The sequence below is a fragment of the Trachurus trachurus genome (genome assembly GCF_905171665.1).
Source record: "Trachurus trachurus genome assembly, chromosome: 4".
NCBI classification, from domain to species: domain Eukaryota; kingdom Metazoa; phylum Chordata; class Actinopteri; order Carangiformes; family Carangidae; genus Trachurus; species Trachurus trachurus.
In genome coordinates this window covers 34,147,928-34,175,746 of record NC_139898.1, presented here as the reverse complement: position 1 = coordinate 34,175,746, position 27,819 = coordinate 34,147,928, and the positions used below count along the sequence as shown (strand labels likewise).

Sequence of the window (27,819 nt, the reverse complement as noted above, 5' to 3'; positions counted from 1 at the left end):
TAATCTTACATGTAAGAACACCTGCTACCAGGCAGCTGTGAAGGACAGAGTGTGTCGTATGGCTTTTTGCAGCTGGGTCCGATCGAGGTCGAGCGGCTTTCAGACCTTAGATGAACCGGTTTGTTTGGAACCGCACCGACACCGACGCTTCAGCTGGGCCTCGGTCCACTGGTTTGGTCTGCACCTGAGTTCAACTGCTGTATTCACATTTGGCCAAAAGATCCAGACCAAGGGTGGAAACAACTTTGAGTTTGTTTCAAGCATCAACTATACAAGGCAGGTGTGAAAACGCCTGAACAGAATAGTCCAGTACAAAAGCAACTTCCTCCTCTTTGTGCAGCACTGGGTGTTTTTGTTTTGTAAAGTACTTTGTGTTGCTTCTTTAAAGCCCCTGTACAGACTTTTCATTTTGTGTTGATTTTGGCGCCCCCTGTGGACGAAAACGGTGGTGTTTTGCCGTAATGAAGACTGCATTTCCCACTGTCCTGAAGACGTTTGTGTAGATTTGTTTTGGAAACTTTGGAAAGAAGACGGGACTTGCTTTTTTTTTTTTTTTTTTTTTTTTTTTTTAGCAGCGTAATGTATCTATTCGTATGGTTTCGTCACTGATCCGACCCGACCATGCCTTCCAGAGGTATAGAATTAGACGACTTAGAAATAGCGTATCTCCACACTGATGGGCTCATTTGCTGTTGTAGGTAACAGAGACACATCAGCAGAAACCACAGACTTTTGCGTATCCAGTTAAAAGCTCCGTACAGTGTTATTCAAATAAAGTTTGATTAATTGATAAAGATTGAACAGGACGAGTGTAACTTTTTGGACTTTTAGCTTTGACACAGACAAACCTGTTGAGGTTCAAGTTCTCCTCTCGTGTCCTGTGTGTGTGTCAGTCTGACCGACCCCGGGACCTTCGACCTCTGACTCAGCTGCAGTACTCTGGTGACTTAACAAGCTGTTAGCACCTCCCTGTTCCTGGCCCCGATATAGAAATGGATATGTGACATGTGGTTGGAGAAGAAGTGTGTTTTTCTTAAGGAGAAAAGATTTGTGTCTAAAACGATGAGGAAAATATGATTTTTTTTTTTTACTGTCAAACAAATGATCTACACACGACCAGAAACACTTCTGTCAGTGCCCGGGGAATACTGAATATTTTTAGCGTCTAACACAAATAATCTTCAGATATATCCATCACAAGCCAAAGGCTATATTCAGACAGGTGAGGTCAGCTGAGGCGTAGCTGCAGAACCACAGATGCTGAGATAAGCAGATACTTGGTGGAGGAGCAGATTTATGTCACCGTGTCTCTTCCAAACCGTTGGTTAGGCTATTTGTTTATTTCTCACTTTTATCTGAAATCAAGCTTCGACACGGCTGGTGCAGAGTTCAAGTTTTTACAGTTTTACAGTTTTTCCCCCAAAAAACTTGCATGAAAAACTGGATGAGATCATGTGAGATCATTTCTGTGCGTCTCCAAAACAAATAAACTCGTTCCGCGAATTCTCAAAATGAAGTGTCATTTTCCTTCAATCTGTTATAACGATCTGTCGTCATCCAGGATGGCAGCGTGAGCTCGTTTCTTAGAAATGTATTAAATAGAGTAATTGTATTGTGCAAATTTCTCTTATTGTATTATTTAGTATCGAGGAAACAAAACTTTTAAGGCCTTTAAGGATCATACACAGATCTTAGTCAGTGAGGGGTTTTTCCACCTCTGGTTTAAGCATTATCACCATGGCGTCCACATGGATGAACAGAAGAGTGCAGCGCATTGGAAAACGTCAGGCTTACTGTATGCTTCAGAGAGATTGTGTAATATGAGTTTTCAAGAGACTCCGCTGTAACTCTACACACAAAGTAAAAATAGTCAAAAGAAAATTCATTGCATAACTTGTAGTGTAACAAACCTCCAGGTTCACGGACCCGTTCGGTGTTATCTAACCCCGTCTCGTCTCCTCCATCCATCACATCTGTCTGCCGACGCGCTGCGGTCTAAAAGAAGAACAACAGTACACTGCTGTAACACTGTAGTTTCTACTTCTTTGACAACAAATTAGTTTCACACACACACTTTGTGTTTCTTCGCCCACTGCCCAGCTGGTTGTACATTCATCACCATTTATTTGGCTGCATAACTTTGAAACTTGAGTTTATAATGTACATTCACTGTGTGACCGGAAAAATCCAGTACAACAGTCACCCTAATACATTTTGTATAATGCCATTCTTACCATTAATTAACGACGAGGGTTGTGCAATATCTCCTCACCTTGTCTGTAACAACATCTCTGTCCCGTCTGTCCGTCCTGGGTGAGGGATCCCTCCTCTGTTGTTCACCCTGAGGTTTCTCCTGGTTTTCCCTGTTAAAAGGGTTTCCATGGAGTTTTTCCTCAGTGGATGTGAGGGTCTAAGGACAGAGGATGTTGTTATGATGCCATGTGAAGCCCTTTGAGACAAACTGTTGGTAAAAATGGGCTGTACAAATAAAATTGCCTTGCCAAACAACATGTATAAGGCCTAACGTTTTTTCTCTAATTGGGCCTAAATAATATTTTGTACATAACACGTAGCCTGTAAGAGCTAACTCTCGGCTAGTCCATTTAGCGCGAAAGGGCAAAAGCTATCATCCCTCTTGCTATCAATAAAGCCTGGGATACTAAAAAAAGAAGACCGGGTACAACAAATATTCTATAAGGTCACTGCACAATGCATGGGAAAAGGCTTTTTGACACACGGCTGTTTCACACAGCAGCTATTGGTTACGATTAAAAGCAAATCAGCTATCTGTAACACGAAACAGCAACAAAATCAAAAGTTTAACATGCAATTGATAAACATATAATGTCTGACAGGTATTTTTCAAAACTCACCTTTCTGAGACCAAGAGAATATCTCTGTAGAACCATAAACACCTCACTGCTCTTTGTATCAGTCGCTATAGCGACTAGAACCAGGTCAGCACCGGTCCTGAACCGGGTCAGAACCGGGTCAGTACCGGGTCATGGTCAGAACCGGGTCCCCCTGATGTTATCATGTCGAAAAAAAGTCTAATTAAAGGTTCAGAAACGAAAATTGATTCTGAGCCCACTATGGGTCTTAACTAGGGCTGTCAAACGATTAATTTTTCTAATCGCGATTAATCGCATTTTTTCCATAGTTAACTCGCGATTAATCTATATTAAAAATATTATATATGGCGCTTTGGACTTTCAACACTCCAAAGTGTTATAATCTCTAGACAAACAACTCTTAGACCAGACCTAGTAGGCTAGCTACCTAATCATAACACATGATGCATGAAACTCACACAGAATTGAAATGAATTGCATCCAGTGGAAATTGCCCTTTACTTTGCTACACCTCTGCCTGGCCATGTGCATTTGTTGACAAGCCGTCAAAAAATCAATACATCGCCACGTGCATTTGTTGACAACCGATGCCGTCAAAAAAATCAATACATGGCCATGTGCATTTGTTTACAACAAAGCCGTCAAAAAATGAATGGATGGAGCTGTGGATATATGTTAGACTGTGTATATTTGTGTAGCAACCAACTTGAAGGTGCCTTACCGCCACCTACTGGACTGGAGTTCCCACACTCCAGTCCTCCAGTCCAGCAGACAGAGGACAAAATGGGCCGCGATTAACAGCGATTAAAAAAATTAATCGCGTTAATTTTTTTAATTAATCGCATCGCGATTAACGCGTTAACTCTGACAGCCCTAGTCTTAACATTAGTGTAAATACTCATCTATCAGACGATGTAGCCCAAACGTTGTGCAAAATATTAAATCGCATTGCAGTTTAAACCAGACTTCTGAAGGAGATTTGCAAGAGTGTTAGCCTGACAAGCCAGACTATATCATTAAAATGTATAGTGTGGTATTTGCCCAGAATTTTCTACAGTCTGTTTTGTTGCTGTGACGTCAGTCTGACAATCAATAAAGTAGGGTTTTGTTCTTCCAGCTGTGCAGGGACCGTGACCGCCCTAGGCAAAGCTGTTCTCCGGGTAGCTCACTTTGATGGCGCCCCAGTAGCAGGCTCGTATCAGACAGATCAGGCCCATCAGGGTTAGGGTTATCAGTAGCTTAACTTTTTTTTTGTGAGTTTTTAGCATGGTCTTTTTACAGTCTATGGTTCTATGGTTTTTAGTTGTCTTGAACTAGCCTTGCATCACCTGAGCCTGTTCTAGCGGAACCGGAAATCATAAAATTCACCAAAGTAAAAGTGTTCACCAACATAAAACATAAAAAACATTAACTTGTAGCCTAACGTTAATACAATAGAAGCAAAATGTTAACTTAACTTAATGGGACATTCTTGTGAATTCTATTCCTTAAATTAAAGAGTTTCACTGCATTTTATTGGCTCAGTGCTTTTATTTTGACGGAAAGGCCTGTCTGTCTGTCTCTCTCGCCCTGGAGTCAACGGCCCCAGACTAGTCAAATTGAACAGCATAAATATGAAATACTAAAGAAGGTTCAAGTTTAAACCAACCAGGCAGAATGAGTGGATGATGGTGAGTGAAGTGGAGCAGTGACCCAGCAACAGGTAGTTGTCTCCGCCGGGTCCTCCGACTCTCCAGGCGGCAGCAGCTTCCCTCTCTCCCCGGCCGCCGCCCTGGCAACGAGCGGAGCAGATCAACAACATCCGCCTGGTTTCTCTCCACCAGCACCACCACCAGCAGCAGCAGCAGCAGCTAGAGGAGGAGGAGGAGGAGGAAGACATGGTGGTTTGATGTGAAGCTCCTTCTCTTCACCTTCTCAACATGGACAGTTTACAGGCAGGAGACGCGCGCTTCCTGAAGAGGTAACGGCCGCCTGTTGCTAAGTTACAGCCGTTAGCTCCTCATTTACACACGGTAACGGTCGGTAACGGTCATTAACGGTAGTTAACGGAGGCTAACGGAAGCTAACGGTCCGGTAGGGTAATAAACACACACACACCGGGGCAGGATGACGCTCAGCTGTTCGCTCATCACAGCATTAATGATATAACTCGTTTTATTTTAAATGAATGAATGAATGAATGATAATGGAGCTAATTAAACTCGGACCAAATCCACCGTGATACAGTTTTAATATGGACACAAATAAAACGACAAACGATAAAACGGCAGTAGCAGCCTAGCAGCAGTTAGCTCACTTGTTGCTAACGGCAACTAGTGCGAACAACGTCTGTTTATGACGTCATGTGAACATCAGTCAGCTGTGGTGATGCAGCACTTTTTACAGATGAGATGAGAAAAAAAACATTTGGAAAACGTTGGATTAGATATTTTATTTATTTATCTGATAGAAGAAGTGTTAACGTTGAGTTTTATAGAGGAAAAGGTTGTAAGTAAAGATGATGCTGTTATCACTGATGCTCTAAGATCAATATTTATGGAGTAGTTAGACATTTTATGGAGATTCTGACAATCATATAAATAAAAATGATATTAATCTTTCATGATTAACCCAATATGCTATATTATACTACTATTTATATCTAGCAGATAAATCCAATATATTTTTATTCACTTACTTACCTATATAGACCTTTTCTATTTTAGTATGTACGGTATTATTGTTTATTTCTTTTATTATGACTGAGACGAGACCTGAGTACTGCATCTCCTTCCTCATGTTTCATGGTAGGAATGACTATCTATCTATCTATCTATCTATCTATCTATCTATCTATCTATCTATCTATCTATCTATCTATCTATCTATCTATCTATCAGTATATCTATTTACATTTATAGCAGCATTCCTTCCCTCCCCTTGTGCATCAATGAAATATAAACTCAAGAAAAATATGCAAGTCGTCTTATAGCTACAGTAAATACCAAAAATACATTAATAGTTAATAAAGAATATGTAATTAGGTGTGTAAAATACATTTTGTACCGTTTTTTGGGGGGGTCACTCACTGTGCTCGAATCCAGTAGATCAGTGTATGTGCGCTGTAGATCTTAGGTTACCATGGCACCAGGAAAAACTACACACGTTTTAGTTTTATATTTAAAAAAAATGTTTGTTTCTGTGTGACCCGTAGGAAAGTGAAGGGCTGCACGCTGGATGTCCACCCCACAGAGAAAGCCCTGGTGGTTCAGTACGAGGTGGAGGCGACCATCCTGGGAGAGCTGGGCGGTCCCATGGTCGGAGAACGCAAAGAGTGTCAGAAAATGTGAGAAACAACGTTAAAATTTATGACTTAGAATCTACTATCACACTGTAAATGACCTTTTTAACAACGTAAAACCTGCTGAGAGTGGTTAGACGATGCATATTGAATCATAACACCTAGTAGATCAACACTATGTCTGTTGTTCTGGTCATGAGAAAGTGTTTTTCTGTGCCGCCATCGTCAGTATTCGGCTGAAGAGCCTGAACGCCAACACGGACACGTCCTCTCTGGCCCGGAAGGTGGTGGAGGAGTGTCGGCTCATTCACCCGTCCAAACTCTGTGAGGTGGAGCAGCTGCTCTTCTACCTGCAGAACCGCAAACAAGCAAACGGTAACAAGTCCGAGTCCCTCAGTCTCCTTCTGAACGGCACTCGTATACGTAGTTCAGGGTCTCCGCGGGGTCTTGAAAAGTATTAAAAGGTGATGAATAAATTTTGGGAAAATTAAGACCCTTAAAAAGTATTAAAAAGTCTTTTCACGACTTTATAAAGTCTTAAATATTGAAGGTATTTTTTCTGAATTAGCTGTCCAAGAGTTTGAGTTGTAAAAAACATTGCAGAAGTGTGTGAATTTATTTGTTTTATTAAAAAACAAAGATGAACCGGTTCATGAAAAAGAAAAGAAGATTGTTGTTTTTGTTTTTTTGAGAGTTGAGCAATGTTTTTTTTGATAAACTTTGCCTTTGATTTATTATCTTTGCCTATTTTGAATTATGTTGTATCATAGTGGTCTATAGTCTTTATCATAAAAACTAAAACTGTTCAGTTAAAAGTGTCACTGATGTAAATGGTTACAGCTTGAAGTGGCGGTGAGGTGTTAAAAAATGTTGAGATGGTCTTGAAAAAGTCTTAAAAAGGTATTAAAATTAACTTCAAGATTCCTGTATATACCCTGTAGTTTCTTTCTGCCTTACAACCACTAACACTGGTTATATCATTTTTATTCTGTTCTTGTCAATAGCTGTATATACTCTTGAAATAATTTGACACATAACTGTATAGAATGTCTCTCTCTCTGTTTTTTATATGTTTATATGTGTTTTTTAATTTTATATTTCTATATTTGCATATTTTTCAACTTTTTTTTTTACCTTGTATGCTATAATGCTACTGTAACAGCCAAATAAATAAGTCTTATGTCTTTTGTTCATAGTTCAAAGCATTCCTCAGGCTAAAGGTGAAAGTGTTTCATTATCAGAAAGTTATTTATGATGCTGAATGTTGTTGTTTTTTTGTTTTTTTACAGACATTGAAGAGAAGAAACGTATCTCACCCAGAGACTTCACCCCGTACACAGCAACAGAGGTAGGAACTGAAAGCAGCTTGTTGGTGTGTGGATGTGTTTCTGATCAACGCATGTCTTCACCAGTCAGGAGGGTTACTTTAAAATTGTAATCCAGTACAGTTACAAGTCACCTGTTAAAAAATGTAACCAGTAACTTACTCTAAGTATCAGAAAATTAAAGTAATTTACCGCATTTCGTCGATACCAAACACGCAAATTAAGAATGTCGCGCAGCCAGCACGCATCATCAACCCACATAGATTAGATCACTGCAAACAGGAAGTCAAAACGCACCCAGCATCCGGTAAATTTCAAAATAAAACACAATGGATAAACTCCCGATTGTAAAATCATCATTGTCAACACGAGTCACAAACCACGAGTCACCGAGAAAAACCACAACATTTGAGATGGAAAACCACAACGTTTTATGATACAACACATAACCCTTGATTTAAAAAAATGTAATCCTGCCCAGTAATCCCCGTTTTTTTAATCAAATATACCTGTAATCTGATTTTTCTATATTTCTTTCTCTACTATAACGGATAAGAGTTACCAGTGTGTGTGTGTGTGTGTTCACTATGTGTGTGTCACCGTCAGCTGGACGAGGAGGCGAACATCAACAGCATGGACGAGTACGTGGAGCTGCTGTATGAAGACATCCAGGAGAAGATCAGAGGAGCCGCCCTCATCTTCCAGCTGGCTCGTAACCCTGACAACCTGGAGGAGCTCATACAGAACGGTACGAAGACAGCTCTGACTTTATCATTTGTCATTAAAGCAGAAGTAAGCGATCCGGTGGTTTTGGCTAATGCTGCGTTCCAGGCAGGCTTTTGAAACCGTAAATTACAGCTTCAAGTCACGACTTACGACTTTGTAGCGTTCCAGGCAACCCACTCGTGTTTCTCCGACCTGTTTTACCTGTGAAAGTCACTATAACGGCCACTCGTAACTTCTGACCCGTGAACTCGTACCAGATCGAACTGGTACCACTTCACAGGTCGGAAAAACACGAGTTACGAGTTGCCTTGAACGCACCATAACATCTTGTCAGCTGATGGAATTAGCAGCCCCCGCCCTCGTCATGGATCTATTGGTCCTCGTCCCTACGTCACCACATTCACGCGCATCCCTTGGCTGCACACACAGAGAGGACTGCCCCTTTATGCCGTTCTCTCTCCTCATTGGATAAAGGTTGTAGGATACAAGAAAAGTTTTCTCCTGGGCTCAGAGCAGAGCAGAGTGACTGACAGACCCGTGTTTCAGACCAAACACTCTATAGAAGTGATTGCTGTCGGAAGATACAACTATTTAAGACTTAGATTAACACAAAAATATCACTTACTTCTGCTTTAATTATTCTATAGGTGTTTCTGCATTCAGCTTCTCTCCTTCTTCCACTTTAACCACTGTTTGCTGCTGTGTGTGTGATTCAGACCTGGAGCTGACACTGATATATTTGATATTTCAACATCATTTCTTGTGGCTATTGTTGCAAAGGGGTGGAAAATTGGGTGGGAAGTTAAGATGGGGAATTTTGGAAACATTCCAAACTGGAAAGTTTCCATGTGAATTATTGGGAAACTGGGGGTAATTTAAACAAACTAATAGCATAGATATTCAAGTATTCTAGCCAAGATTATGCTACAATATATTTTCCCCAAAGTTATATTTAAGTTCCCTGTTAAGGGCCAGCCTTCGATTTTGTAAATTTCAGATTTATTCCCGTTAATTCCCATGGAAAGTTTACAACTTTGAAAATTCCCTGGAATATTGCAACCCTACTTGTGGCTAAAGTTCAAAGGTCAAGGTTAGGGCTGGGTATCAATCAACATTTTTCGATACCGGTACCGATACCGATACCTTCACTTCGATACCAATTTTATAATATCAGTTCTAAAAAAATTAAAATTACATTTCACATTACGGTACAAATCTTGAGTTGTATTTTTCTATTTTAACCAGCAGCTTTTCTAAGGGTCAACAGGTAGATCACCCTGGCATGTGTTACAACTACATTGCAGTCACTTTATTTAGATGAATTTTGCAACCTGAAAATATTACTTAAAACCAAATTTTTTTGTAGTTGACATATTAAGGTTTTTAAATAGGCTAAAGGTTTCTGATTTGTTGAGGGAAAATGCAAAAAGAGTTAACAACTGTTCCTGGTCCCCCCTAAACATTATTGTCAGGTAGGCCTATTTAAAAACAACAACAACAACAAAAAACGGTGACGTGGGGGCCGCTGGCCGTGTTGTGATCCTCCAGAACACAGAGATGTTCAGTCCGCCCCTGTGTACAGCTACACTTGCGCTCCAGCATTTTGCGAGGAGAGGCAACGCTGCTCCGACGTCTGCTCCCTCTGTATGTGCGCGTCGCGGAGCCGCACATACAGAGGCGACAGAAAGAGGCAAGAGGGACTGATAACATGAAATAGCTGAATCATAATCTGTATGTGCGCGTCGCGGAGCCGCACATACAGAGGCGACAGAAAGAGGCAGGAGGGACTGATAACATGAAATAGCTGAATCATAATCTGTATGTGCGCGTCGCGGAGCCGCACAGAGAGGCAGCCTCTCGGGAATTACGTCAATCGCAACGAAATACCGGAGCATTCTGTGCAAAGCGCCAGTCAATTTAAGCACATGAAAAACAATGAAAACCGGACATTTTAATGAATTTATATATTTTTTAAAACAAACGCCCTGGACAGGACTTAAAAGACATGTGCGGGTAAAAGAGGATGTTCACCCTGCATGCTCCAACCACGTAATGTTACAGCTGATCACTGACAGCATCTTGATCACGTAGGCCTACCTCTGGGTACCGAAACTTGGCACCGAAAAACGAGGCATGTTTTGATACTCGGTACTACCGAAGCATTTCGGTCGGTGCCACAAAAGAACCGAAGTTCGGTACCCAGCCCTAGTCAAGGTCATGATCACCTAATGATGTTACTCAGCGATTAGGACGAGATTTCACACAATGACTGTGACTGATAAACAGGGATGTGACCTGGATACAGATTAGTTGCAGGCCCATACTGATGGTTCTGGTTCTGGTTCTGGTTCTGTGTGAGGAGATGATCTCTGGTGTCACTGTGACAAAACAACCCACAGCTGAACAAACGACTCTTGACCAAAAAGACCCAGAGATGTGACAGAAACCGGTAAGTTGGACCTTGAGTCACGTTAGAGAACGAACTCTCATGAACGAACGCTGCAGTTTCTGGATTCCTTCTACGATTCAAACTAAGTCGTCTGGACAGCTGGAGAATGATCCGGCTCCTCTGCAGAACCTGACTGCTGACTTTTATCAGCTCGTCCTTCTCTGACTCCGAGAAGAAAAACGCGGCTCGGCTCGGCTCCCTTCCCGTGACGACCGGTCTTGTTTCTGCAGCAACAGCACGAAGCCGTCAGCGCGGCGCAGCCTTCATCCGATGGCAGCGCTTCATTTGTCTCCGTCGCTACGCGTCGCCGGGCCGCTCTGTCTGTCGGCCCGCATCAACCGGCCCCGCCGCTGATAAGAGCCCAGCGCTTCGTGCGAACCCAGAGGCCCGGGAGGGGGGGGGGGGGGGGGGGGGGTCGGGGTCGGCGCTGGAAAGAGGAGACGCAGCCATGGGACGCACGTCTCCATGACGACCGGCGCCCATAGCTCAAACTCTGCAGCAGCCTCCCACCTCATCACATCCCCCCACGGCGCTCCTTTAAACGAAGCTGCAGCTGCTCCGAGAGACTCACTCCACATCTCTGAACTCAAACCTCCTTTTTCCTTTTTCATGTGAAGTTCTGTTTTATTCTTTTGGCGTCCAACGATTTTATTTTAAAAAAAACAAGAAAATAGAGATAAAAGGATCATAAACTCTAACCCCGACCCGTCTGTCCACTTCCAGGTTGCATTACGACACGTGTTAAAACAACACAGAGCTGCAACTAACGATTATTATCATTATCGATTAATCTGTAGATTATTTAAACGATTAATCGATTAGTTGTTTGGTCAATAAAATGTAAAAAAAAAAACATCAATCTGTGTTTCTCAAACCATCAGACGACATCGTCCTCAAATGTCTTGTTTTGTCCACAAACCAAAGAGAGACTCAGTTTATTGTCATAAAGGAACAAAGAAACCAGAAATATTCACATTGAAGAAGCTGCAATCAGAGAATTCAGACTTTTTTTCTTTAAAGTAACATTGTGGAGTTTTTCGGCCTTAAAATAATGTTTCCATACTCATTGCAATGGTAGAAAAATGGTTAATAGGATGAATGGTGCTGCCGCTGCAGCCTGAGCCGGGTCGCATCTGCTGGAATTGCATGTAACTTCCCTGCACAGGTAAGAATCACCTTAAATTCTTAAGAATTACTGGGAGAACTGGGCTGATGTGGTGTCAACACTGTCACCGTTTATTATAGAGCCCCTTGCTCACAACACTAACTTAAATTGGTCATTGTTCATATTTTATTTTCTGTATTACCCTCCAACAGGAGAAAGGAGAAAGAAAAGAGTGAAAATAATATATTATTTTACATATTACGGTACTTCTTATTTACTCTACTTTATGTTTAATGGTGAGTTTATTTCTGTCTTTGCTCCCCTGTGTGGAGGACGGGTCAGGGTATCCGTGGTGTCTTAAATGTTAGGCCTTAAAATGTCTTCAATTTGTTGAATTATTGTGTTCAAGTCTTAAATAATTTTAGACAGGTCTTAAATGTTCTTATGCCCACCATGGTGCGAGCATTTCACTCGCATTTGCCCCCCCAAAAAATACATGTGCGAACCGGGAAAATCACAAAAAAGAAAGAGCACAACCTGCAATCGTTCAAAAACTACAAATCCCACAATTCTCTGGCCTCAACGCACCAATAACAGTAGTTAGGTGGAAGTGAGGGAGAGTGGAGCTGTCGGTGAAAAGAGGAAACAACGGCACCTTCTAATATCGATCACATTCTTTGTGATCATGATTTTTGCAGTGTGTGTGTTTGCATGTTATATATTTAAGCAAATAAAGCAATATATCACGACAGGCCGTGGTATATGCTCATTATACCACGGCTAAGGGGCGACAACCCCCTTAGCCGTGGTATAATGAGCATATACCACGGCCTGTCGTGATATATTGCTTTTATAAAACGGTTACCAATAAAGGCAATATGAAAGAGGGATACGCAATCAATTTCATGTAGTTTTATTCAACCAGAAATACATATTATCCAATAAAATAGCTTCACTGTGGAAAAAATAGTCCCACCTCTCCAGACGTTAGCTCCAAGTTAGCTCTGCATCTCGTCTTTTCCTCCGCTTTTTTTCAGGTGAAAGTCACTGCTCAGTCCCCTCTACCATTGTTAACCCTCTGGAGGTGAAAGTTAACCTTCAACATGTCAATTCAACTACTTTAGTCCGTTTTTTAACATCGTAAAAACATCGACTGTCTTTTACTACGGACTGCAACAGTCCGTTGTCATGGATACATGACAACAACTTCCATTCATACCAGTCATACGTGCCTGAGGCGGAGTGATAGCCTACGCTGTGATAAGGCTTTAGAATAGTAGCCGTGGTATATGCTCATTATACCACGGTTAACAACCAATCAGATCGCTGGATTTCACCTTTCTGTTTTATACAATTGTGTGTGTGTGTGTAGAGACGGTGCTGGGAGCTCTGGCCCGCGTCCTGAGGGAGGACTGGAAGCAGAGCGTGGACTTGGCCACGTCCATCATCTGTGTCTTCTTCTGCCTCTCCAGGTGAAACACACACACACACACACACACACACACACACACACACACACACACACACACACACACACACACACACACACACACAGACACACAACCGGTCAGTTCCTGTTCCTGTCTGGGTTCAGACCTGCACCGGTGTTTATTAGACGTCCGACTAGGGATGTCACAATTACTTGTTTTCACAATTAATGGCGGTATTAAACGCCACAATTAATTGATCGTAAAGATTCCTAAATACCGTCGTCACTTTCCAAAAAAAGATTATGTTGGAACCGTGTCGGCAGATGTGCTCCAAAATAAAGGGTAAATGCACAGATTCTGGTCCATTTACCTAACGTAGCACTGAATTGGTAGGAATTTAAATGCTAGAGTGTCATTTGTAATTTTAAAAAAAAGATTTAAATTAACTTAAACATTTGGTATCGAGGACAATTAATGACTTGAACATTTCAAACACTTTACCTGGCGGATTAATAATTGGTTATATATTAATAGATATTTAAAATATTTTATAGATATTTAAAATATTTTATAATTAGTAATGTATATTTTAACTATATTTGATTTTACACATTAATGGTGTTGTGAAATTACTTAATGCATAATAATCGTGATAATCGTAGTACCGTGATTATTTCTCTGACAATAATCGTACCAAAAAAATCTATTATGGTGACATCCCTACGTCCGACTCCTCGGTGACATCAGCAGCTACGTCCGCTGAGTCGGCAGCATCAGTGTGAACTCTGTTGTGTTGAGTAGAGAAGAGGCTGAACCAGGGTTAATCACTGTGGTTAATTAGACTCTCGCTGTGTGGTGAGCTGCATGGTTTATTATGTGTCAGTGAAAATACAGTGGAAACAGTGACAGTGAGTCGGTGGATATGAAGGATAAACAGTGTGTGTGTCTGTGTGTGTGTGTGTGTGGTTTTATTAGGGTGTGTTCAGACATGTGGCTCGTTTGCTTTGTTCTGATTCACAAGGCTCAAACTAAACAACCGTTGGGTTTTTCTTTTGGGTCGTACTGTAGTTTGTGTTCACTTGGTGAATGTATACGAGCAAATAATGAGGTTTCTAATCCGTCACCAGACTAAAGCTGTTTCCTACTCACCTGACAAACTGATCCAACCAATCACATCAGACCTGTTCCCAACACTTTTAATGACGGACGAAGCTTTCAGAGTCGGTGTATAAATGTTTCAGTCCAAACATCTTCCTGCAGACATGGTTTTTAAGGTTTCAGGGTTTCTCCAGACTGGAGCATTTTGCCCCGAAATGTTGAACTCTTCAGATATTGTTCATCTTTTCAAGATTGCTTCAGCAATTTCTTCACTTACTGTAATTCAGCATTGTTTCAACAATTTATTCAGCTCATTCAGCTTCCAGCTTTCAGCATTCACCCGTATTTCCTTCAAGAAATGCAGCATTCTCTAGTTTTTTTAACACTGGTGAAACAATGAAATGTCAATATTTGCTTTGCAAGTCGATTTTCGCCCCTAAATTTTCTACTTGTGCTCCTAAAATCTTCAGTCAGGGGTCACTGTGCTGCTGGTAAAAAACAAACTTAGTCTGGAGCTCTGTGTTTAACATACAGTATCACAGTGTGTGTGATCATACTGATCATTTTAGTTGCTTTAATCATTATCGTCCACTCTCTGTTCTTGAGTATAAGCTCACCTCCGCAGCATTAAGGGTTTCCTTCCCTGAGCTCCAGGGGCCTGGAACTAAAAAAAAAAAAAAACCATGAACATACTTTGGCCTGTTGTGTAAACTCCTGTATATTAGAGCTGCAACTAACGATTATTGTCATTATCGATTAATCTGTCTATTATTAAAATGATTAATCGATTAATCACATCAACATCAACATTGATAAAATGTTCAAAAATGTTAAAAAACGTCAATCAGTGTTTCTCAAACCACCAGACGACATCGTCCTCAAATGTCTTGTTTTGTCCACAAACCAAAGAGAGACTCAGTTTATTGTCATTAAGGAACAAAGAAACCAGAAATATTCACATTGAAGAAGCTGCAATCAGAGAATTTGGACTTTTTTTCTTTAAAAAAAAACTACTCAAACTGATTATTAGATTATCAGAATAGTTGCACTGCAAAAACTCAAAATCTTTCCAAGAATATTTGTCTTATTCCTTGTCAAAATGTCTCATTTCTAGTCAAAACTAAACTATTTTCACTCATCACCTAAAAAATGAACTTGTTTTTAGATCATTTTCACTTGTTTCAAACACATTTTCACTTGAAATAAGTAGAAAAAAGTTTTTTTGTGCTTGTAATAAGGAAGAAAAACTTCACTATCAAATTTTTCTACTTATTTCAAGTGAAAATCTGCTTGAAAGAAGCAAAAAGTGTCTAAAAACAAGCTGCTTTTTAATGTGATGAGTCGTATTTTAAGTATAATTAGATTTGTTGACTAGAAATACGACAAATATTCTTGGTAAGATTTTGAGTTTTTGCAGTATGACGATTAATTTAATAATCGATTATGGTTTGGTTAATGGATGAATTGTTGCAGCTCTACACTAGTCCTCCTCCACCCAGCGCTGCAGTCTCTCTCTCTCTCTCCCACTAAAATTAGCCCTCGCTAGAATAATACATAAATGTCTGTCAGAGCTGATTACGGCCGCTGGAGGATGTGTTCGCCTGAAAACCGATCGTCATTCTTGGCCCGGCTCCATCCCTCGGCGTTCTCTGCTGTTTGGATTGTGAAACGGTTCAAGTTGGACTGATTATTCTAAGTCAGACCAGGACACTCTGTTTGACGGAGCGTGTTTTGACTTTGACAGTTTACTTTGTAAACTACTTCAGGGGTGATGGATCGGGTCATTCCGGTGACAGCTCCCAGATGAAATCCCAAATAATATGATTTCAGTTCTGAAAATCCACTTTGGGATAAATGGAAGTCTTTTTTCTCTCTCCTTCCTCTCTCCCTCCTTCCCTCCTCCTAATTTCTCTCCTCCAGTTTCTCCCAGTTCCACGGCCTGGTCACACATTACAAGATTGGGGCCCTGTGCATGAACATCATCGAGCACGAGCTGAAGAGGTTTGACCTCTGGCAAGACGAGCTGCAGAAGAAGAAGAAGGCCTATATCCTTTCACGCACTCGTCCTGACTGACGGCTCACAGCTGCCAGAGCTGCAAAAAAAAACCAAAAACCCAGATGTTTGTTGAGGTATTGAATGTGTTTGTAAAGATCCCGAGGGTCGTTGCTGCTGCTGCGTCGCTGTGACACTCTGTGGGTTTTGGTCCTTGACTGATTTCACATGAGGAATTCTCTGACAACCAGAATCTGAAGAAAGAACACGAGAAGTCTCAGAGAAAGTACCAGAGCCTCCTGACCAAGCAGGAGCAGCTGCTCCGAGGTACCGCAGCACCTTCACCACCTCACAACATCACAACATCACATCACATCAGACCGGTTTCTGTTAAAGACATCAAATATTTAAACTCAGAATTAGAATATCTATCACAGGTACTGTCACAAAACACTGCTGTTTATTGCTGTGCAGTTTATTTTTAACCTTTTATGTGACCTGTTTTACCGGTGAAAGTCACTATAACGGCCACTCGTAACTTCTGACCCGTGAACTCGTACCAGATCGAACTGGTACGACTTCACAGGTCGGAAAAACACGAGTTACGAGTTTCCTTGAACGCACCATAACGTCTTGTCAGCCGACGGAGTTAGCAGCCCCCGCCCTCGTCATGGATCTATTGGTCCTCGTCCCTACGTCGCCACATTTAGGCGCATCCCTTGGCTGCACACACAGAGAGGACTGCCCCTTTATGCCGTTCTCTCTCCTCATTGGATAAAGGTTGTAGGATACAAGAAAAGTTTTCTCCTGGGCTCAGAGCAGAGCAGAGTGACTGACAGACCCGTGTTTCAGACCAAACACTCTATAGAAGTGATTGCTGTCGGAAGATACAACTATTTAAGACTTATATTAACACAAAAATATCGCTTACTTCTGCTTTAACTTATTAACTTACTAAGACTGTATCATAAATAGAAGATTTTTGGTTATGGGATATCTCCTATGAAAATATGTTTGCTCAACATTTTATTTCAATAATTTTTATTGTTTAAAATCATCTGGTCACCAGAGAGATACTGTGTTAAGGGGCATTATGGGATGTTATGGTCTCTACTACCCCTGCACTCCATGTCTTTAAAGGTACATTGTGTAGGAATTCCTCCCATCTAGCGTTGTGGTTGTAGATCACAAGCAACTCAGTCGTATTTTTCATGCTGCATTCAGGTGAAATTGGGCAGACGGCAGTTTGAAAAAAAAAAAAAGCAAGAGGAACTAAGCAGGATTTCTCCCGTGGCTATTTAAAAAGCTCCGGAGTAATTGTGATCGTACATGACTTGTGACTTGTTACGAGTGACAATGGAGGCTCTCTGGGCCCTAGTTTCGTCGACCAGGTGAAGTCTGTGATCAGCGCAGCTTCGCCACGCCAACGGGGCTGGACCAGGTCCATTTCGCAAGATTCGTGGGCCGCGCAGTCAGACTTAGACCGGCGCAACCCCTCCCCTCGTCCCTCCCACCGGCGCAAACGGCAAAGAGGGAGGAGAGAGGGCGGGAGGAGGAGGAGAGAAAGGCGTGGAGTGGGTTTGACACAGCCGAGTCAGATCTTCACCAATCAAAGGAGCTCCTCTCCTCACCTTTAACTGCGCGGCGGGTGATGCGCGCTGCAAGTTTGTCATTTTATACTTTGACATGGACGGAGGAGACAGCGACGCCAGAGGCCGAACCTCTCCCCGGAGGAAACAGCTGTTTCCCCGGAGGTCCGAGCTCAGAGTGACCAATAATGAGTTTACTAATATACTTAACCAGGATTGATCTGATACACTGAGAACCCCTACGCAATCTAAGAAACAACAACTAATAAACTAATAAAGAAACTCACATTTATTCAAACCCTGTGTATAAGATCAGAGGTGTAGGCTACACTAATCACAACATAAACACACACCATGTGGATGAAATCAGCAAGGACGCGCTCTCTCTCTCTCCCTCTCTCTCTCTCTCTCTGTCCTCCTCTCTCTCTCTCTCTCTCTCTCTCTCTCTCTCTCTCTCTCTGTCCGTCTCTTTTTTTCTCTTTTTTTTCTGTGATAGAGATGCTGAGTATACTGTAGTAGGCTATATACTGACTATCTGATACCGAGGCTGGTGGACTAAGAGAGATAATGATTTGTGTTTTGTTTTTCATTACGGCTGCGTGATGCGGTCGCACGTGCTTATGAATTAATAAGTAAATAAATAAATACAGCGATCATCACAAGGGCAGAGTGGTATCTCAACACGGCAGAGACATGCAGTCATCCACCCTCAGTCCTGCTTGGGACATCCACAGCTGCTTTTCAGTGCCAGTTCGTCCCTGCTGTGTTAATTCAGGTGGAGTTTCCATTACGCGCCGACAGCCTTTGATCTCTGCTTTGATCTGACGTAAGATGTGACGGGACAATCTATATAGATATAAATTCACGTGTTGATTCCATTAGTTGCATTAAATAGTGGTTATTGTGGATATTTATTGCATTGAAATGTGTCTGGAACTGTGGAGATCTGCCTGTGAGGTCTTGGTGACGTGTGTGCACTGCAGGTCAGTCAGCCAAACTTGCACTGCACCTGCTGCGCTCCGCTCTGCGCTGAGACTAGACCTGGTTGGAGGTGGCGAGCTTTCAGCGCAACTTCGGCGGGACATTTTCGGACGAAACTTCCACTGCACCAAGCAGAATCTGTGACGCCTCCCCCTGCTGCGCCGCCACGCCTATCTCAGCGCAGCGCGATCTGTCAATCTTCCAATCTGACTTTGCGCTAGGCTGCGCTGGTCGAAACTTGCATTAGACCGGCTGCGCTACCTTGCGCCACCTGCGCTGCGCCAGCAAACTAGGGCCCTCTGTCTTCACCTGGAGTCTCATGGCTGAAAACCAACCTTGCAATAAAGTAGCCTACCTGGCTGCCACCCCTCTGTCTCTGCTGCACCGCAACACAAATGCGCTCCGTAATCTTTTGTTCATGACGGTTAAGACTACACAAACACACACGCCGTAACATCGTATATGTTATGTAAGGTTATCCACCGCTCCGTATTGATTTTTCGCCGGCTTCGTTGTCAACAAATGCACAACCGTAACCGAAACAGTGGAAAAGCGAGTGGACTTGCATAGTTCCAATCCACACATCTTCCGTGCACTGTCTCTCTGTGTAAATATCTCGTGTTACAACATGAAAAACCTGCGGCTTATATTCAAGTGCGGCTTATATATGTACAAAATCTATTTTCTTTTAAAATTTAGCTGGTGCGGCTTATATTCAGGTGCGCTTAATAGTACGGAAATTACGGTAATTGATTTTCATGAATAGATAACAGGAGAAGTTACACAATGTCCCTTTAATGCTGCGGAGGTGAAGTAAAGGCACAGTGCAGCTCAGAGCTCAGGTCTGGTTCTGCTCCTCAGAAACACAAACGGGGTCTGAAGTGTTTTATATTTTCTGGTCGTGGCCTCGGTTTGATCTGTTTCTAACGACTGCAGCTTTAATTGAAGCTGGCGTGCTCTCAGGCCGCTGTTGAATGAGGCGCTATGAGCACTGAACACTGGTACTCTCACTGTGACTCCAGCTCCGTTTGTTTAACCCCCCCACCCCCGCCTCTCTCAGTGTTTCTACAGTTATCACTACTACTAGAGTGTTTCTGATCCTGAAGCGTCCACTGTCCCCGTCCCTCTCCACAGTGGCTCTGTGTCTGCTGCTGAACCTGGCCGAAGACACGCGCACCGAGCTCAAGATGAGGAACAAGAACATCGTCCACACGCTGGTGAGGCTGCTGGAGCGGGAGGACGAGGAGCTGCTGCTGGTGGTCGTCTCCTTCCTCAAGAAGCTCTCCATCTTCATGGAGAACAAGAACGACATGGTGAGAGGAGGAGGAGGAGGAGGAGGAGGAAACTTTACCGTCAGATTGTATTTCTCATGGTGCCACAATCATATGATGAATAACCACATGCAGCGTCTTCATCCCCTCAAAGTTTTCCACATTTTTATCATGTCACAGCCACAAACTTGAAGGGATAGTTCAACATTTTGGCAAATTGGCCCATTGCCATAATCCCTATAGACTGCTTGATGAAAAACTGTCCCTGAAGGCAACGTGCATCAGCGGTTTTGCATGAATTTCCCTCTAAAACAACTCTGTGTGGTAACGTTGTGTTATTATCTCATAGCGTGGTGAATGTGCAGGTCACAACTTGTCCACCAGAGCGTTGTGGAGTTGTTGGATTGTGTATTTGATGGGTTTGATGAGGGAAACCAAGAAATCCCATGACAAAATGTAGAAAAGTTCACGGGGGAGGAAGACTTTTGTAAAACACTGAATACCGCGGGGAGAGTGAGTATTGAAGGCGTCATCATTATATTTCTAATGGGACCATCACCACAGTAATCTACACATGCAAATTAGTGGTGTGCATCTTCACCTCACGATTATAATTACATTTCACGAAGTCTACGATTCGGTTCGATTCCATTATACGACGCATCTCGATGCATCACATCCTCAATTTTCTACGTTGCCACACATGGCTTTGTCATTAATTAACATAAATAGTCAGATAAATATAATACAATATGATTTAAATGCATTTCCACAACACAGCAGCAGCTTACTTGGAGTCTGAACACACAAAGAAAAATAAAAAGACCTACCAGTCTACTTAAAGGTGCACTTGTTAATTTCTCAAAAACAAAACGTAAATCTTGGCATTGTGCTTTAAAATAGAATAAATCGCTCTAAATGTCTCTGTACGAGAACAACATCTTCAAACTTGAATAATTATTTGAATTCAACAAATCGATTGTGACATAACTGCGTCGATTCAGAATCTCGACGCAGCTTTGAAACCATTATTTTCAGTGCCCCTAATACAAATAAATGTGCTTAAATGAAGTTGTGTGTAACAAAGTGAATCAGTATTGAAGACATGGAGGAGGAGGTGCAGGAAGGAATGAAATGAAAGATGGAGAAGAAAGCAGCAGGAATGTGTCGGTAGCTGCGTTTCCATTAAACCCCTAGAAATGCACAAATCCTAAATATTGTGAGTGACCCTTCGATTGAACTGATTGAGATTTGGCGCAAAAGTGCACTGAACTGATTAGATTTTGGTTTGTTAAAAGTCAAAACCTTTGAGCCTTTCTCCAGTCTTCTGTATATGTTCTGTCACTCTGGATAAACACGATACGATATGACCACCACCACCACGGGGAGTTGATTCTCGTCGTCAGTCCAACATCTTGTTTTGCTCTTCGGTTTGTGGACTAATTACTGAACAGTTCTGACATTGATCGTGTTCCTCTAATTCACTGTAATAACAAACACAGGACTAATCACGGATTTACGCTCTGATCCAGACTTGGTGGTGGTTTAATGAGCCGACTCTCCTGCTGTCTGTAATTAGACTTTCTTGCACAGCTATAATTAATTAATTTGCTCTTCAAAAATCAACTGTAGGTTTTTTTTTCTGATATTCGAGCTGTGAGTTGTCAAAAGTCGGAGGAAAGAAAAAAAAAAAAGAAAAACCCAGAGGTCATTCTGACAAATAGCTGTTGCCCCTCGTAGAAAAACCACACTTATCAAATTTCAATTTTTAAAAAATGCTACAGGAACCTCGCTGCCTCATCCAGCCCCCACCTGTTTCCAATCTTTCCCCGGGTTTGTGGGTCTTTCTTTATCAAAGCCAGACCCGGTTAGGAACTGGTTTTATCTCCTTGTTTCCCCCCTTCGCTGTATCTCTGATTGAGATTAAAGGAGCCTTCAGGAGAAACTGTGGCTTCAACACTCTGACCCAGTCGAGAGGATCGGTTTACACCAGAGGGAAGAGGGAGGAGGAGGGAGGAGGAGGAGCTTCTCTAATTGATTAGAAGAAAAATAAATAAATAAATAAAAGGCCGAGCGATCGCGTAATGATCCAGTTTGTCAGCCAGTTTTTACATTTTATTTACTCAGCAAACATGTTGTGACTTTGTCCCTAATCAGATGAGTTGTCCACACGGTGATAATCTCCGTGCTGCTGCTGCTGCCGCTGCCGTCGCTAATGGAAACGGGATGTCGGCCGTAATTGACACAGGCTGCGGCTGATTACTGAGGCTGGAGGTCTGTGATGCTGGTGTGACTGGAGCTGCTTTCACACACAGTAGCAGCACCGCAGTGTGTGTGTGTGTGTGTGTGTGTGTGTTTTTTAACTGGGAGCAGGTTGTTGCATCACCGGCTGCTGCATGTTAACAAGCAGCACTGGACCGACACCGGCGCCGCAGCATCACCCTGACAGTGACACAGACTGTATTTGAAACCGCATACAATACTGCTAGTACGTACTGATTTGGCCAAAATGCTGTATAAAGGCCTTTGCACACTGAGTCCGTTTTTGTCGTCCGAAATTGCCGCACGTCAAAAAATAAATTTGACCTCATGTTGTGTCGATCATGTTTACACACCGAGTCCGAAACTTTCGTCCGTCATAAAAGTTTTCGGAACAGGTTCGATTTAATGCGTTTTTCGCATCCGTGAAAAGTATTTTGACCAATCACATCAGCGTTTCGAGGCTGGAGAGGGAGAGTGGGAGGGTGGGGGAGGGGGGGGATCACCGCTGTGTGACTGTCTGTGTGTGTGCGTGCGCCAGCCGCTGTTCACGTGTGTGTGCGTGTGTCTGTGTGTGTGAGCGTGCGTCAGCCGCTGTTCAGGATCATGGAAATTGACCGTCTTCTGTTTAATGTGTGAGCTAATAATCAATATCTTTCAAACTGGACCGACATCCTATAATAAACAGTTGAAGTGATCATGATAGTTCCGCTGCTCATTAACAAGCAGCAGATCCCCTCGCTACTGCGTCCTCTCAGGATGGACACTTTTTCTCTTTCATTTCTCTACAAGTGAGAGAACCACAAAGTGCATCACTGCGTGACGATTTTGCCTCCCTCTCCGAAATTTGGAACACAGAATAAAAACGCATGCGAATAAAACGCAACGGACTCGGTGTGCAAGGAGCCTGCATGTAACGTTTTTTTGTCGGATGACGGATACGAAAAACGCATGCGAAAAAAACGGACTCAGTGTGCAAAGACCTTAACTGTGTGTTATAACTGTGTAGTGGAAAGGGGTGCAAAGTAATGGGAACTGGTAGTGCAAACCCTGCTTTACATTTTTTAACATAAAAAAAAAAAAATCTCGTCGAGTTTAATCTCGCGAGATCTCGTGGGACGAGATCTCGTCACACCCCTAATATTGACTGCAACTACTTTTACAAAATGAAAATGGCCGAGAGCTACTCATGTTTTGTAACATTCATTCTTTACATTCATAAAAAAAGTTATTTGCGTGAGGAAACAACGGTATTTTATGCCAGAAATAAGGTTCAGGGTGTAAAAAAAACGGCACTTCTCCTTTAACTATGCTACATTTTTACCTCAATGATCAGCTCCAGAGTCCAGACAGATATAATGTGAGGATGTCTCCATGGGAGTGAATAAGTGAATATACACGAAGCGGTAACTTCACACACACACACACACACACACACACACACACACACACACACACACACACACACACACACACACATTTGAAAGAAGAAGGCAGCCGTGTCCCACTCAACAACTTACAGGCAAAGGAACATTTCTGGTGTGTTTTTTTTTTCTTCCTCCTTAAAAGTAAATTTAAAATAAAAAAATAAAAAAAATTCCCACAACGATTTTTCTAAGAAATTCAAATATTTCTCCTGCCTTTTTATTAGTGATGACAGAAGAGAGAAGTGACGAGGAAACGAGAGGAGAGAAATGAGGAACGACTTAACAACAAAGGCTCCCTGTCGGACCTGAACCGGGGATGTTGTGGTTCATCGTCGGGGTCCACGGGGCTGATTTTAGTTGGACTGGAGACTTTGGCAAAAATATGTGCAAGAAAATCAAGTTTCTCCACGAAATGAAATGAAATGGAGTGAAAACGGAGTCAAGTGAAGTCAAGTGAAGTGTCCTTTGTGATTCAGAAAAACTCAGGTCACGTTTGAGAACTGGCTCCTTTTCTGTAAAACTGAACTGTCTGAGTGGGGAAAAATGAAACGTTGGGAGCTGCATCTTTATTTATATAGCAGTGCATTTCATACCAAGGCAACTCAATGTGCTTTACATAAAGACAAAACATTTAAAAAAAAAAGAAGCATAAGACAGAATAAAACCAAACAAAACACTAAAAACAGAGTTAAAAGCAAGAGCAAAATAAAAGAAAATAGATAAAGTTTAAAGTTCTTAAAAGAGCTCAGCTATAATAAGCACGTGAAAAGAGAAATGTTTTTAACCTGGATTTAAAAGTGCTGACAGTTGGGGCTGATCTCAGTTCTGCTGGTAGTTTGTTCCAGTTGTTGCAGTATAACAGCTAAATGCTCCTACACCATGTCTGGTCTGAACTTTATCCTCCACTATCTGACCTGAGTCAGTAGATCTCAGAGCTCTGCTGGGTTTATACTCTACTAGCATGTCATTCATGTATCCTGGACCTAAACCATTCAGTGATTTGTAAACCAGTAGCAGAACTTTAAAATCTATTCTGTAGCTGACTGGGAGTCAGTAGTTGCGTTTCGATCCACCTTTTTTTATTCGCATTTTCAAAAATTGCGAAAAAGTACGTGGATGGAAACGCCGGAAATTCGAGAAAAGGCAGTAAATGCACATAAAAGTTTTTACGCTTTGGGGGGGTGGATTTGTCAGCGTATCGATTAAATGAAAATGCGACTTTTTAGTTATTTCAGGGCGGTTAAAATACTGTATGTGTGTGTGTGTGTGTGTGTGTGTGTTTCCCTTAGGCGGAGGCGTGTGCGGTGGAGAAGTTGTCCCGGCTGGTTCCCTGTGAGCAGCAGGAGCTGCTCAGCACCTCCCTGCGCCTCCTGCTCAACCTCTCCTTCGACGTGGTGCTGCGCGGCCACATGGCCCAGGCCGGCCTCGTGCCCAAGCTCTCCTCGCTGCTCGGTAACCAATCACTTATTGTTCATGGCTCTTGCTGTTTGTTTTGTGTTCGTTCCTTATAGCAGTGGCTCTCAAACTTTTTTACGTCATCAAGGACCCTAAATTGACACAAATTAGACTAAGGAAGGACCCCCATTGGACAAAACTTTGAAGCAAACACCAGAAATACACAAATATTTGTTCTGAAACTGAAGAACATTACCTTTTTCAATCATCGTATCAATGTACGTTCAAAGTATAGGGCCAATGGCGTGACTTTTTGGAAATATTGTAGAGAAATTTCTGGGAAAAAGTGGTACAATTTCTCCAAAAATGTTTAAACATTTCTAGAAAAAAGTGGTAAAAATTCTTAAAAATAAATAAATAAAAAAAAAAAAGTGGTAAGATTTCAAAAAAATAAAAGAAATTCTAGAAAAAAATGGTAAAGATTTCTCAAAAAAAAGTTTTTAAAAAAATTGGGAAAAAGTGGTAAAAATTTCTTAAAGAAAAAAAAATTCAAGAAAAAAGTAGTAAGATTTCTAAAAAAAAAAAAAAAAAAAAAAAATATCATCCCCAAGCTCTCCTCGCTGCTCGGTAACCAATCACTTAATCACTTAACTAAACCAATCACTGACCACCCATCACTTATTGTTCATGGCTCTTGGTGTTTGTTTTGTGTTCGTTCCTTATAGCAGTGGCTCTCAAACTTCAATACATCAAGGACCCTAAATTGACACAAATTAGACCACGGACCCCCATTGGACAAAATGTGGCTGGTGGATTTTGAAATCCACCTGCCACAGTGGTTTTTTACCAGCCAAAAATTTTGGTGCCTAAAATAAAGGTGAACAATGCAGAAAATGCATAAGAATGGTTCTTGAACTTGTACAGAATACACATATATTTATAAACCGTCTTTGCCTTTATCCTTCAAGTAGTTCAACCAGAGAACTGTTGTTGTTGTTGTTGTTGTTGTTGTTTCCACACATACCGGTGCAAAAATGACACATTGTTTCATTTTTCAGCTCATACGTTTCACGTTTACACACGTTTTTTTTTTTCTCTGGTCCAAACTATCACGGATGTATTATGGTCTGTACGCCGCACCACTGTCAGAGCGTCACGTTTCCATGACAACTGACGAAAGAAAGACACGTGGCACGTCATGTTTATGAGCTCAGACTGTGGCGACACCGAGTAGTTGGAGCGGCTCTTTCTCCTCATCCTCCTCCTCACCCTCCTCCTTCTTTATCCCTACTCCTCCTCCTTCCTCCTCCTCCCCTCTTCCTTCTTTCTCTTCCTCCTCCTCTCTTCTTCCTCCTCCTTCTTTCTCTTACTCCTCATCCTCCTCCTCTCTCCTCTTCTTCCTCCTCCCCTCCTCCTTCTTTCTCTTACTCCTCATCCTCCTCCTCTTCTCCTCCTCCCCTCCTCCTTCTTTCTCTTACTCCTCATCCTCCTCCTCTCTCCTCTTCTCCTCCTCCCCTCTTCCTTCTTTCTCTTCCTCCTTTCCTTTTCTTCCTCCTCTCTCTTCTTCCTCCTCCCCTCCTCCTTCTTTCTCTTACTCCTCATCCTCCTCCTCTCTCCTCTTCTTCCTCCTCCCCTCCTCCTTCTTTCTCTTACTCCTCATCCTCCTCCTCTCTCCTCTTCTCCTCCTCCCCTCCTCCTTCTTTCTCTTACTCCTCCTCCTCCTCCTCTCTCCTCTTCTTCCTCCTCCCCTCCTCCTTCTTTCTCTTACTCCTCATCCTCCTCCTCTCTCCTCTTCTCCTCCTCCCCTCCTCCTTCTTTCTCTTACTCCTCATCCTCCTCCTCTCTCCTCTTCTTCCTCCTCCCCTCCTCCTTCTTTCTCTTACTCCTCATCCTCCTCCTCTCTCCTCTTCTTCCTCCTCCCCTCCTCCTTCTTTCTCTTACTCCTCCTCCTCCTCCTCCCCCTCTTCTCCTCCTCCTCCTCCTCCTCCTCCTCCCCCTCCTCCTCCTCCTCCTCCTCGGCCGTTTGAAGCCTCTCCCTCCCCTGAGAGTCTCGGGTGACGGCGCATAATTAATATAATATATTTGTTAGAATAACATGCCAGAGCCTCTAACACAAATGTTGTTTTTCTAGGAGGTGGAGGACTCTTCAGAGAGTTGGGGGGGGGGGGGGGGGGGGGGTTCTTTTAGGAAGTGGAGGAGGGGGGGGTTAGCGGGGGGGGGGGTCGGGGGGGTCGGTTGTTCAGGAAACACGGGGCGCACACATAATATAAGTTAACTGAAATATCACGCCTGCTCTGGGGTCTGACACCGCGGCTCTCCTGTGTGTGTGTGTGTGTGTGTGTGTGTGTGTGTGTGTGTGTGTGTGTGTGTGTGTGTGTCCCGCGGGGTCTTAAAAAGTCTTAAAAAGCATTGAATTTATGAATTTGCAAATAATACCTTAAAGGGATAGTTCAACATTTTGGCAAATTGGCCCATTGCCATAATAATCCCTATAGTCATAGCAGTAGGTTCGTTACCTTTAATTGTCGGTGCAAGCTATTTTTAGAACGGCGGAGCAGAGCCGTGAGCTGCTCAGAGCTACGCTACGGAGGCTCATTATGGGATTTCTTTGTTGGTTTCCCCTCATCAAACTCATCAAA

The 27,819-nt window shown here is 42.5% G+C and overlaps 1 protein-coding gene and 1 long non-coding RNA gene across 2 annotated transcripts in view; one reads left to right on the top strand and one right to left on the bottom strand.

Moving 5' to 3' along the window:
• LOC310984394 overlaps positions 1 to 3,735 on the bottom strand; it is a 62,998-nt gene extending 59,263 nt beyond the window's left edge. The window contains exons 1-2 of the long non-coding RNA XR_014595307.1: positions 3,462 to 3,735; positions 3,264 to 3,369 (exon numbers count right to left, since the gene is read on the bottom strand). This is a non-coding gene — a long non-coding RNA (uncharacterized lncRNA). The remainder of the gene's footprint in view (positions 1 to 3,263; positions 3,370 to 3,461) is intronic.
• Positions 3,736 to 4,674: 939 nt separating this feature from the next.
• kifap3a (kinesin-associated protein 3a) overlaps positions 4,675 to 27,819 on the top strand; it is an 85,253-nt gene continuing 62,108 nt past the window's right edge. The window contains exons 1-10 of the mRNA XM_083969578.1: positions 4,675 to 4,812; positions 6,046 to 6,177; positions 6,362 to 6,507; positions 7,422 to 7,480; positions 8,064 to 8,205; positions 13,110 to 13,209; positions 16,186 to 16,312; positions 16,489 to 16,585; positions 19,963 to 20,141; positions 25,075 to 25,237. Of these exons, the coding sequence (XP_083825704.1) occupies positions 4,772 to 4,812; positions 6,046 to 6,177; positions 6,362 to 6,507; positions 7,422 to 7,480; positions 8,064 to 8,205; positions 13,110 to 13,209; positions 16,186 to 16,312; positions 16,489 to 16,585; positions 19,963 to 20,141; positions 25,075 to 25,237 (1,186 nt within the window). The 5' untranslated portion in view covers positions 4,675 to 4,771. The remainder of the gene's footprint in view (positions 4,813 to 6,045; positions 6,178 to 6,361; positions 6,508 to 7,421; positions 7,481 to 8,063; positions 8,206 to 13,109; positions 13,210 to 16,185; positions 16,313 to 16,488; positions 16,586 to 19,962; positions 20,142 to 25,074; positions 25,238 to 27,819) is intronic.